Source organism: Pygoscelis adeliae, unplaced genomic scaffold, assembly GCF_000699105.1.
Source record: "Pygoscelis adeliae isolate BGI_AS28 unplaced genomic scaffold, ASM69910v1 Scaffold7, whole genome shotgun sequence".
NCBI classification, from domain to species: domain Eukaryota; kingdom Metazoa; phylum Chordata; class Aves; order Sphenisciformes; family Spheniscidae; genus Pygoscelis; species Pygoscelis adeliae.
Window position 1 is genome coordinate 2358112 of NW_008825268.1, and position 13378 is coordinate 2371489.

The 13378-nt window shown below is 41.8% G+C and overlaps 1 protein-coding gene across 1 annotated transcript in view; it reads left to right on the top strand.

The window, feature by feature from the left end:
- ERBB4 (v-erb-b2 avian erythroblastic leukemia viral oncogene homolog 4) overlaps positions 1–13378 on the top strand; it is a 580731-nt gene that overhangs the window by 467395 nt on the left and 99958 nt on the right. The window contains exon 21 of the mRNA XM_009329670.1: positions 10318–10503. Coding sequence (XP_009327945.1) covers positions 10318–10503 — 186 coding nt within the window. The remainder of the gene's footprint in view (positions 1–10317; positions 10504–13378) is intronic.

The window sequence follows — 13378 nt, forward strand, 5'->3', positions numbered from 1 at the left end:
GATGTGAGCTACCTTTGCTCTCCTTTGCACTGACTTCCTAAATTCTGGCCACTTTTCAGAGCCAGGTTACTAAACTGGGTGGGCATCATCCCATGGATGGCCATGGAAGGGGGTGGAGGAGCCATCCCGGCTTGCAGCCAAGTCCCCTCACAGCCACTTGCTCACCTCCCCAAACCCAGCAGGACTGGGGAGAAAATGGGAGGAATGGGAGAGAAAACTCCTGGGTCAAAATAAGGATAGGGAAATTGCTCGCCAGTTACTGTCACAGGCAAAACACACTCGACTTGGGGAATTTAACTTAATTTACTGCCAATTAACATAAATATTTAATAGCTGATTCAGAATTAGCAAACAAACAAACAAAAAACCCCACATTAAAATATCTGTGGAAAAAACCCACCTTTCCTCCCCCTTTCCCTGGCCCAACTCCAGTCAGCTGTCCTCCCAGCTGCTTGCTGCCTGCGGCAGCACGGGAGCCATCTGTGTACAGCACGAGGCAGCCCCAGCCTCTTCTCACAGGGGCCTCCCCTGCAGCACCCCTGCTACCACAGCCCTGCCATTCATACCCAATGCTCCCAATATTTGCTATTCTAGGAACGTCCTACAGCTGGGAGGTATCTGCCCAGCAGCAGGGGTAAGGACCACATCGCTGGACACAGAAGGACTCAGCCAGGATCGAGGCTCTGCCATGGCAGGTGAAGAGCAGGGCAGAGCCCGGCCTCACAGCAGTTGGGAGAGGCAATGAAGTGCACAGAAGATGGGAAGTATCTGAAGTTTGGTGGTGGCAGTGATTTTCTTTCAAGCATTTTTTTAAGAGGTTTTTAATTATATCTTTGGGAGAAGAGTAGGTCAGCAGGATGGTAAAAGAAAGAACAAAGTAAGTAGAGGAGGGTGGAGGAAGAACTGTAGAAACTCAGGAGAAAATAGCAGGCAGAATAATGTTGAAAGGAAGAAAGCACTGTAACACAGGAAATGTGTGGCAGCTTTCGATGACTTTGTGGTTCACTGATGCCAGCTTGGTGGTAAAAAAAAAATCTAACAGTGAACCAAACAGTCCAATGAAACCTTTTTTTGTTTAAATATCATCATCCCTTTGCAGTACGTGAGTCCTGAGTGTAGTGCTCTTTTGCAACTGAATACAGATGAGGGAAACACGGAGATGAGTCTATTTTGAATTCTCAGTTGTGAGAGATGACATTCCTAGGTTATGGGCAAAGCGTATCTTTGATTAAAACAACTCTTAATGTCGATAGTACACTTGATGAAATTAGGTTTCAATCTGATGCTATCCTTTTAAATTGGAGGAAGGAGCTTTGAGTGTGTGATTATAAAGTCAAGCTTTTCAGTGATACCAGAAAATTTCAAAGCAATGCCCTAAGACTCTTCAGAAAGGAGTGAGAACTTGATAGATTTTTTTTTTTTCTCTATCACTCATTCTTGAGACCTTGCCATCACTCAAATCAAAAATCAAAGCAATAACTCCCTCCTTCTGAGAGGAATCTGCAGCTAAGGCTGAAAATGTTTACAGGCTGGTCAGCAGTAAGGTCTGTTTACCCTTCTGTTCGAATAATGCTGAAATGATTGCTTTTTTAGACTGTACATTTACAACTAGCAAAAATGTTTGAAGTTTTATCAAAATAGTAAGAAACAAATCACTTTTGACAGACTATTCTGAAATTATGATGTGTGTCACAGACTGTAAGTAAAACATTTGTCAGAATGGTACAATATTTTCACAGAGAGGTGTGCACACTGCTAAACCACTTACACCCTATCTGCAAGGGGGGATGGCCAGTCTGAAACCACTGTTACTTCTCTTGACGCCTTTCAATGGAAACATTTCTGGTTGCTGAGGTCCTGAACTCTTGGCCATTTATGCATGAAAGTGAACTGAAAATGGGACTAGGTTTTGCTTTCTCATCACGAGAATCGATGTTTTCAGGCAAGGTTCACAGAAAGGCTGGTGGGAGTTGTCCTCTGACTGGATGTTTGACAGAAAATCTTCACTTAGCTTGTTGTGCACTAGAGGTCTGTTCCTTTAGACTTGAGATTCCTCCTCAGCTGTCTAACATGGGCTCTGATGAATTGGGAGACTTAATTAGTACAAAGTCAGCAGGGAGAAGTAAGAAGCATATGGTATGTGGGTTCTACAAAATGTATCTTCTACACTTTCAAACATTTAAGCATTTGCTTAACTCTAAGCACTTGAGCCCTGTTGGAGTCAGCATGGTTGCCCATGCCCTCAGTGTTTGCAGGACAGGGATCACAGTACTGCACTGCACCTTTTTTTTTTTTTCTTTATTTTATGTTGCTCCAAAATATATAGTGGGCCAGATTGGCTTCTGTAAGCACATGAAGGTAGCTATTCCTGCATGAATAGGACCTACTGCTTCTCTAAGGTGGGCACGGAATATTTGACTCAACAGTCTGTAAGCGTCACCTTTGAGAGGGAGAGCATTCAAATCCCTGGATTGTGCTAGTTTCAAGTAAGTATTTGGAGGGAAGTGGGGCATCTCTCTCATGCATTTGAATCACATGGGGCAACTGCATGCATTTGAATTCAGTGTCAACAATGCAGGCTGTGCCTCTGCAGTGTTGAGTCAGTAAGACTACATACCCTCTCTGCTGTGTGCAAGTGCTGTGACAAGCCAAGGAGTATCAGCGGGTATGCCTGCTTTGAGAAATACAGCACACTTAAAGACACATACCACCTCCAGAAAAGGCTGTGCACCTGTTTAGCAGTGCCCCAGCTGGAGACCAGCTCTGCTCCTGGACAGTGGAGAGCACATTACTCTAGTGTTGTACCATGCCTTGCCCATCACCAGGCTGCAGCCTGGATGCACGTGGGACACTGACCTGGAGCCAGCGTCTCCCAATGGCACTAGCTTGGGCAGAGCCAAGTAAGCGGTACTTGCCTGATGCTGTTTTAGTCACATTTTTGCATTATAGACCACAGTGCGTGGTCCATGCTGTGGAATTTTATTTTCTTTTCTTTATCATTATTAGTTTTTATCCTAGAAAGTTTTGGGTGTAGTGGCACACCTGGCAGCTGGATTTCCAGAACTTTCTGAAGGAGTAAGTTAATCTCACCATTTAATGGCGCAGCACACTTGTACTCCAGTCTAAGTATGCAGGTGACTCCACTTACTACCCAACAGATCTCTGGTCAAGCTCCCCATTGGAAACTGAACTCAAAAAAGCTCATATGTCTTATGTCCAAAAGAGGTAAAGTCCAAAACCACCCATTCAAAGCCTGTAGTCTCTTTAATCATAAGAGTTTGTCCTGGCTCTGAGGAAACACATCTTAACAAGACTCATACTGTTACCTCCTCTGTTTGGTCACATATAGCTTCCTTAACATGGCTTCCTAAAGCAAAACAAGCACGGGAAGAGATTCATGGAGATGGTGGTTAATGCAAAACTCTAGCTAACAGCCTGTTAGACTTCCTTAATAACAGGGCCTTGATTTAGACCTATAGTTATTTCTTGTTGTGCCAGCCAGACTCAGTGTTTCCCCAAAGAAAAAGCAGTTGGTTGTGTGAGTGTGCATATAGGTTTTGGACCTGAACGTGCACTGTTACACTTCTGTGCAACAACCATTCGTCTTGCTTTATGCTTGGAGTATGGATGTGGATGTATAGAAAGATTTTTTTTTTTAAAAAATGCCTTTCTTCATTTGCTCCTGAGTCCTGCTTCTCCAGTGAGAAGTTGAGAGAATTTGTTGTACACAAACTAGGTGTTGTCACTGTCTCTCAGGAGGGTACAGTGACAGAAACGTGTTTCATCACAGGACACGGGATATGCTACCATACTCACATGAGTCAAGTTAAAGTGTGTAGCTCAGTCCTGCAGTAGTAACCTCAGGGTTGAATCTGCCGTTGCAGCATTCAAGTGTTGTTCACTGTATTGCACAGCAGTAAAATTGGTTATAGAAGCTGTTGCCAAGTCCCAAATAAGACTTTTGCCTGAAAGTGCCCTATTAAATGTGTCTGCTCCTAATGACTATAAAACTGTTCCTGGAAAAACAGCTGTGGCAGTTTATGCTGTTACTGTCCTCCCTCTGTTTGCTACTGTCCCGCTGTGGGACTCTGATATCCTTTGTTGGTCCCTATAGCTGCATCTCTCACTTCATTTTCAGAAATGGCTGAGACATTTCAACAGAAGCTTTCCAGAGAGTATTTGCCCGAGTGGTGAAAAATTGCAGCCCAAGGGTTGAAAGTATGGCAATGCTGTTAAGCAATTGAAAACAGCATCTTGCATAGGAAGTACAGGGGAAATATAACAATGCGTATCATTGTCATACGATAAATGTGGGCATGTATGTTGTTGAGTATATATGTTGTGCTGTCTCTCAGCTTAAGTAATTGTGCAGACTGCATAGGCTAAGTCGGCTATAACCTAAAAAATTTGTAAGACCTAGCAGACAAAAAAAAGGCATTGAAAATATGTTGGACTGTAATTGGATCTGCCCTGAAGCAGGTCAGATGTGCATTCCAGACAGGTGTTTACCCTAGCCATTAGAAGCATTGTAAAATTAATGTAAAAAGCAGTGTATTCACTGTAGTATCTCTCCTGTTACCACAGCACAGCTTGTGCTTTCAGGAAAATGTACAGCACAGTATGAAGTCAGCTTTTACGTATATTTATTTACTCGACAATGATTAGGAAAAACAGGTGGGTGGTTCTTTTCTGGCTTCTTTTGTTTTGGTTTGTTTGGGGGCATTTTATGGTGAAAACAATTAGAAGCAGAAGGTTAGGAAACCAAAGATTTTTCAGACTTTGTCCCTGCTCACCAAACTCTTTATCAGGTGCATATGTTCATCTGGCTTAATTGGAGCAGTAAAATTTACTCTAGGCTTGCTGAATTGGGGCAGCAGATCTGTGATACTTCCCTGGAACAGGGAGCATGTTTCTCCTGCACTGGCTCTGAGGGATAGCATGTGTATGTGGAGGACTGGAAGGGGACATGGGCTACCTGTAAGTAAGCTTCTCCCGGTGCTCTGTGTGGCATGGCCATTGGCACTCAGGAAGGTCATGTGTTAAAGAACAAGCCTTCAGAAGGAGTGTCTTTTCCCCTCTGCCAGATATTTAAATCTGATATAAGGAGATAATATTGCTTCAGATGCTAATTCTCTTGTTAGGTGAAGTCTTCAGCAGTAAGAAGATGAGGTTATAAGGCACTGCGATAGAAGGTGCTGGGATCCACCCCGCGGTACAGGACTCTTAATGACACAACCTGTTAACATCTTTCAGAGCCTCCATAAGCAGCTGAGGGAAGGTCTCTTGACCAGTTCTGATGTTCAGATTTCCTTTAGAGCATGGTTTTGGACTCAGCAGGGTGATGGCTCGCTATCAGCTCTGCCCAGTTCCAGGACCCCAGGGGTCTCAGGAGTTGCCTGTATGCCATCTCTAGCATCTCAGGAACAGTCTAGCCAGGGATGCTTGACCATGTACTGAACTGGTGTACTAATTAACGAGGACATGTGCTGGAAGAGCATTGTGTCCTGTACCACTCTGGGTGGAGAATAAATTTTCAACATGGACATAAGTACGGCATGATTTTACTAGTGGCACATGCACCTTGCTGAGTCCGCTGGTTTACAAAATAAATCGTCAGAGAAACAAAAACGCTATCAAAGGATGCTCTTCAGGAACAATCATGCTGGCTAATATTTATGTTCAGTTGTCAGTTGTAATTGTTAGCAATAACACACCAAAGTAGGAAAGGGGGAAGTTAAATACCATCTTATAAGATGTGCTGTAGGTGTTACTCAGAGCACCCTTTCTTCTCACAGTCTTGAGAATTGTTTTTTCTTCCTCATCCTGGAAGGCCAAAATGAAAAGCCTGCTTTAGCTGGATTTTGAGTTACTTTTCAAAAACAGCAGTCAACTTAAAGGCATTTCAAACTTGACTGCAGAGTATGGATAGATCAGGCAACAGTTTTACATGGGATTTTCAAAGCCATCTAAGGAATGAAGGTGACTTAAGTGATCTGTGAGAAGTGAGTGGCTAGTTCCTTTTGTCATCCATGTTGACAAGTACTTTTAGCCTGGACGTAACTATGCGTTGTATTGTTACAGTGACGGCCAGCTCTCATGACTTAAATAAGCTCTGCCTTTCTAAGCATGTTTTGGCAGTCTAACACAGGTGCTCTGAGGGCTTCTTTTGGCCTCTCGCTGTGCGTTAGCAATTGCACCTCCTCAGACCCCTGTTGACATAGCTCTGCTGACAGAAACCAGAGTCATAGGTCTGGTGATGGCTCACTGGGACCTACAAACTCACCCTTCTTCTTGGGTATGCTATTGTGTTACTAAATGCATGACAGATGGATCAGTGTAAAGCATTAAAATAACACTTATGTCATTGTTTAATATAATTGTTTAATATAGGGTTGTGTATATAAACCACAGGAGTTGAGCTTAATGTGGCAATAATTCAACAACATTCAAAAGGGGCAGAAGAGAGGAGTGATCGACGTGGCGCGATTTCTTTCTACAAAATAGCATATCTGAGAAGTATAATACTGAGTTGAACATGGAAGGCTCAAAGTCACTTGCTATTCTCTCTGTGACGAGGCTGGGGGGACGCAACAATGGCCCTGCCAAGCTACTTGCGGGATTAGCTGCCTTCTGCATCAAGGTCTTTCTTCACCAGCCTTCCCCTCAGATATATATATATTAACACTGTAAGCACTGCTGTGAATAGAATATACATACACAGCCTTGGTTTTAAGTAACTCATTTGAGATCTTGTAGCACCTCAGCTGGCCAGGGCTCACCGTAGACTGCAAAATACATCTCAGAGGTAAGGGCAAGCTGAGCTTCACAACTGCTACCTGTATCTAAGCTGGCTGGCTTATAGCTATCCTGTGTATGGCTGCCACGCACCGCTGTGATAATTAATACCTGAGCAGCGACAGTAGTATGAACAAATTCCAGGAAGACATTTGGTTTGGCTGGGGAGTTATTCTTGTGATAAAACTTCTTGCTCCTGCAGATGGATGAAGGAGGGTGCCTGATGTCCAACAGGAGCCTTTGAAAACTGTCACCACTCCTGTCATTTCTCAGATGCTAGTGTGAGCACATGATGTTACAAAGACACTGACTCCTGGGGGAAAGATGAAGTACTGTAACTTAATAATTTCTCTCCCCTCCTCCACTGTTTTATTTCAACCTTCAAAGGATTTTTTTCAGGAGAGAAGAATAAAGTGATCTGGGGCCCAGTTCCCACTTCTGCTCCAGGCTTCTTATGTGACTGTGGATAGTAGGTTGTGCTTTCCTGTACCTCAGTTTCCTCGCTATTAAATTAGAATAGGTGCAATTTTAAAATCATTTGTATAATTGTGCCAGTTGAGTATAGAGACAAGCTCTACAGACGTAAGGCTACCAAAAGATGTGGGAAATTGCAGAAGCCAGTTTTGAAAGGTGCCAGTGTCAGACCGCCAAGTCTGTGAGCTTAGGTGCCTTACCTGATTAAAGGTTTTAGAAAATTTAATTGGGAACCAGGCTGCAGAGTGCCTAAGTGCCATGAATATTGTAGCTCTAGGGTCTTTCGTGTCCAAACAGATTTTAAAATGGGGACTAGTGTTCCTTATTTGCTGAACAGATTTTTAAAATGCTACTAAGTCATAATGTTTCTGTTGTTGTTGTTTGTCTGTTTTGTCTAATTAGGTTCTGGCAGAACAATTGCAATCTCTTTTACTTTGTGTTTGTGCTGTGCCGGATAGACATAACCCTGAATTTAGTTCTCCTGTAGATGCGAGTTCAATAAAAATAACAATACTTTTACTAATGAGAATAACTATGTGAAGCCAGGATTCATGGTAAATTAGTATCCATTAGTGACTTAGATCTATAATGAAGGTTTCCTTGCTCTCTGTTGTGTGTCTCAATTCATTACAGAGCAGTCCGTAATATTTTATTAACAACTTTTTTTTTTTTTCTGAAACCATTGCCCAAAACTAGTGGAAGAATACATGCTTTCCCCTAACATCAGAATGGGACAAATGGCACTGCTTGCTTTTATTATTGTACAGAAGCGTCTTTCCTTTGGACTCAGATAGACTTGTAAATGGCAAGTAGCTGGAGACTAATGGAGCACGTGCTTCAAAGTTTTCCATCTGGTCCCTTGGTGAGCAAAAAGAATATATTGTTTATGTTCTAATCAGTCCTCATTATACAGAAAAGTACACCCGCTCCAAGTTCCTGGTGAAACTCTTACCTTTACTCAGAGAGGGAGAGGGCAACAAGTGCTATCCCCTTACGCATGTGCAGGAGAAAAATGACGCAGAGTAATTTTGTGCTCTGAAACTGGATAATGCACCTGTCAACAGGTATTTATTCTGGTGGCCTTCAGTGACATTTTCTAGTGACAGCAGAAGAGAGGCTAAAATTGTTTCAAGGAGACCCCGTACATACGAGTTGAGTGAGCGAGAACTATATTAATTTGAATGTGAGCAAAACTAAATTAAGATCCCTTTTCTAATTTGTTACATTGGAATCTTCCTCAGAGGTCCTCCTCCAGTCATCCCATCAAATAGGCCCTATTTATTCATTTATTTATTTTATTTTTCACATACGTTTAGGAAGAAAAAGGAAGGAGATACTCCCGCCAGTGGAGGCCATCTGCTCTTTTCTTACTGGGGGGAACAACACCCTATAATTAGTGCCTTGTTCATCTTTTCGTTTTAACAAAAAAAGAGAGGGAAAGAAAGAGAGAGAACTATTATGCAAATACTCTGCAATTTGGTTTCAAATATTCTTTGTACTATGATGAGCAATTTCCTTTAATACAAACTCAGCCTACTTGCCAGGACTTTTTTTTTGCCTTAATATAGGGAAGGGGAAAAAACCCAAACCTTTTATGATTTGGGAGGGGGCATGCTATGTTCCTCTGATGCCAACTTTTTTCTCATCCTTTTTTTTTAATCTTTCTTTCTTTGGCACTATTACAGCTGTTATTCTTTAAGTTGTCAGAAAGATGTCGTATAGGTTTTTTGAGAAAGAGAACCAAAATAGCTTTACAAAGCCACAGTTTCATCTCACTTTTCATTGTTCCATTGCCATGATGAAGTGGCCTTGAAATGGAGGACTCAGCTTAGTGAATGAGAGAGAAAAGCTTTCTCCCTGCCTTTTTTGAATGCCAGTTGCTTGTGATGGCAGCATTACCTCTAAGAACAGATATGTAGTTTTTTTTATAAGGCGCTCCTGTGTTACTTGTCAGTGGTACGAACTTTAGGGCCGAATAGCATAGCCAAGATTAAGTCCTTCTGGTCCTTGGTATGGGACAATCCAACTTGCTAGCTGAAAACCTCTGAAAACTTATGATCTCGAAAAGATAATTAAAGTATAGAAGAAAGAAAGGAATGTTATCTCCTGTTCGTTGTGTGGGAAGCTGAAGCATAGAAAAAACAAAATAACTCACCCAAGATCTATTGGTAGATGACTTTGGAATAATCAGGAGCTGAGCGAAGAGGCTCAGATTTAGAAGGTTGCTGCTTTGTGTAGTGCTCTACTTGTGGTAACATCAGGAGACAGGCAGCTGGGCTACTACTGTACCATCACGACTGCTAGTTTAGGCTATTGCTATACAACAGTCATACAGACAGCAGCATGGTCATATTCTAATGGCTTAACAAATCTGTTGACTTTCAGTAGGACTTATGAGCATCAGACACATTTGGAAAGTCCACACTAAACCTCCTCATTCTTAACCCTTTGCAGGTTGAACTCTGGGAAAGCTTCGGTTGACACACAAATGTTACATGCTTGAGCCTGTAAAATACTAAGCATAAAATCTCTGATCCAGTAAGACATTTTAGCAGAGCTTAATCAAATATCTTGCCAAATGAGACCTAACTGGCCATCTAACTATACACAAGTGGCATAGTTTGCTTGCATAAAAAAAAAGCTGATGCCCAATGGATTGACCACAAATTGGGAAAATGTATTCAAGAAACAAAATTAAGGGAAGTAAAACAAGACCAATGAGACCTTTAAGCAAAGTCAAGTGTGTCACACTTACATCTTTGCTTCTGTGCCTGTAATGGGACAGGGAATATAGGGCAGTTCAGAATTTCCGATCTGAGCCTTCACTGGATCTGTTCAGATAGTCTGACCCGTTGCTTGGGGCTCATTACATCAAGCAAACATTACATGAGACTGGATTTTGCCTAGGTGTGCCTAGCACTGGATGGACAACACAGGAATTCGTGGTACTTAGGGGACACCGATCTGCTTTAGATGCTCTATGGGAAATCTTCTATGCATAGATTCTTTAAGCACACTGGAGTAACTGGGTCACTTTTGTTGTTACAGGAAGCTCTTATCATGGCCAGCATGGACCACCCACACCTGGTGAGACTCCTGGGTGTCTGCTTGAGCCCGACCATTCAACTAGTCACTCAGCTGATGCCTCATGGCTGCCTGTTGGATTATGTTCATGAACATAAGGATAATATTGGTTCCCAGCTTCTGCTAAACTGGTGTGTCCAAATAGCTAAGGTATGTAGTCCATGCTGTTCTTTTTTTGTCATTTTCATAACTAACTAAAAAACATGCCATGCAAAAACAAAAAGATACAAACATACAAAAAAAATTGTTTGGCTCTTTTGGATTTTGTTTGTGGGTTTTTTTTCAGGTGTGTTTTTGTTTTCAAGACGGTTGGGTAGTTCTTCAAATACACACTATTTTGGCTGCTTACAGTATTATAGATTAGTTGTTAATATGTAAAGCAAAGTGTTTTTCTTTACTGTCTTTCCAACTCAGTGTTAATGGGGGGTCTTTTGGGGGGTGGGGGGAAGCGGGGGAAGAAGCCCCCTGTGTGACATCTGGGGCTGAGCACAGGATGATTTTTCAGCCTCTTCTACTGTTCACTATTCATAGATACCGATTTAACCTGATTGTAGTTTTCAACCTTTCTGAGTCTGCATTGCCAGTTAAATTCTGATATGCCATCACTTGCCTGCCCCCACACTGCCAAGAAGGTGAATACTCCATGTCACTCCTTTGGGAAACGCCACGGTTCTGCTGTGTTTAAGACCTATCACAACAGCTGAGGCTGGAGGGTAATATTGCTCGTCTCTGTAGAATGGGAAATCTCAAGGGCTGGATCCTGCTTTGCTTGCCGTGGTGTAAAGCTTTCTGCCTTCCTGTGGGGTTTTAGGAACAAGAGTGAAGCCATTGTCGTTCAGATACAGACTGCACTTCAGCTGAGGTGGAACAGAGTATAGGTCATAAATGCAGCCCTAATGTAATCCTTGCACAATGTTTTATATATATTTTTAGGTATGTTTAGATATTCAGTGCTGTACTAAGACCAAGTTATTGATAATGGGTTGCAAAGAGTAACAAGATCTGGGAGTGTCGGGGGCTGTAGTTTTTATCCATTTTAAAGGCTCTTGCAACCAGAGTTGTGGACAATGATGTTATTACGAATGAGAATCTGGAACCCACTTTTTATTTAGAGTTATTTAGACGTCATTTAAAGTTTTAGATTATTTTGGTAAAAATGCTTGTTACATACAAATGTGTGCCACAGACTGCCCTCTTATATTAAATCTGCAGCCTTAAGTGAATTTGCTACAACATCCATTAAGAAACCTTAATTCAAGTTGTAATGTTAAACTTTTAGCACTGGAGAGAAACCTGGAGATTCAGCAATTGTTTTGTTGGACAGAATAGCAGCCATCAAGTAAACATTCACTTCTTTTAAAGACTTAAATATAAAATATTTTCTTACAAAAGTAAGAAAACTGAGAAATTCAGGTAGCCCTGAGTTTTTGTTCAAGAAGAGGAAGAGTTTGAGCTTCATCATTAATAGGGACTTTTTTTTTTCCCAGAGTCAGATCTGTTGTCAAACCTGCCTGAAGGTGTGACAGTAGATGAAATGACCATAATGCTGGATAGAGGGGTTGATCCATAGAAGGGGTGGGGGGAATCCCAAACCCACATTCTGATGTTGCAGCATTTTGTAGATGCGTTAATATCTGTGATTCTGCTGTGCTGTGGTAGTAAAGCAGCCAGAGTTGCATGGAATATTGGAACACACTGATGGAGATTTGCAAGGGTTCATTTAGGGCTGTTATCAGACCAGGGAAGGTGGGGGAGAAAATACATATGCCTGTTTGAGTCCTTTCTCTCAGCACAACCTCCTTCCCATCTGTTTACCACTCTCTTGATTGATAGTGGCCGTTATTATTTATTACAAAACATTTACACAGTGGCATACGTGAAAAGATAATCCACCTTTATTTTCACTTTATGCATGCATATGGCTATTGACTCATTGGACTAATATCTGTACTTGCTTTGCTATGGACTTTATGTGGGCAGAAGCAAATAGCCTGATCCATAGCAGAGGTTTACAGAGCTGACGGATCCATGGGAGGGTCTGTGGAAGGCAGGCTATGGTTTTCCCATGGTGATTCTTATCAAAGTGAAATGGTTTCTAAACTGATTTCCATTGTGAATGGTTTCAACATAATGTGGGGATTGGCTTTAGGTACACTCATTTGAAAATCATTGCTTGCTGGGTTTCCTGATCACCGTGTGATGTGGGAGAAGAAGATGAGGTGTTATAGCTATCTGAGTTCTGAGAAGGTGGGTAGCCAAGCAGTGCAAAGTAGTGAGATCATACGCATAATAATAACTGATGAAGCATCAGGAAGAGAAAGGAAGAATCTTTATAACAAAAGGCCTATTATTGAGGGGAAGTTTAGTGAAGTTTAGTTAGTTTATTGACGTTTAATTCAGTTCATCTTCTGCATCACAATAATCTTTAGGTTAATTTTGCCTTGGCCTCAACGTTACAGCATGAAGCTCGTCCACTTGGCTACCCACAAAGGGGACAGCAGCAAGTGACTGTTTTCTTGGAAAAGTGCAGTACTTTGTATGTAGGGATGACCTGTTAACTCTGGGCCATCACAGTTTGTCTGGATTATTTTCTTCTCAGTTTCTTCATGTAAAAAAAAACTTGGTAGTGGGCATGGAGATAATCAGTATGCATCTGACAGGGAGTTCTGCATTTTGCTGCTTTTGCATGTGTATCAGTGGTATTTAGTAAGGGATCGCTTGTTATAGTTGAGAAGGTCACCACAGGTACTGACTACTTGCATACCATGCCAGTATGGTGCAATCCTATTGCAGAAGTAGACTCCAAAGAATTAAAATGTACCTTTAACTCTTCATTTTCTTCTTGTCTTTGGAGACCTTGAATGACAGTTGTGTGTTGAAAATCTTCCCCATCAGGTTGCATCTATGCATAAAGATACATATGTTAATTATTGTATAGGAGGCTGTCAGTGAAGAGAGGAAAGAGGTAGGGACATATGAGGCTGTGCACACCACATAACGTATAAAAGTAATGCAAATGTTGCAG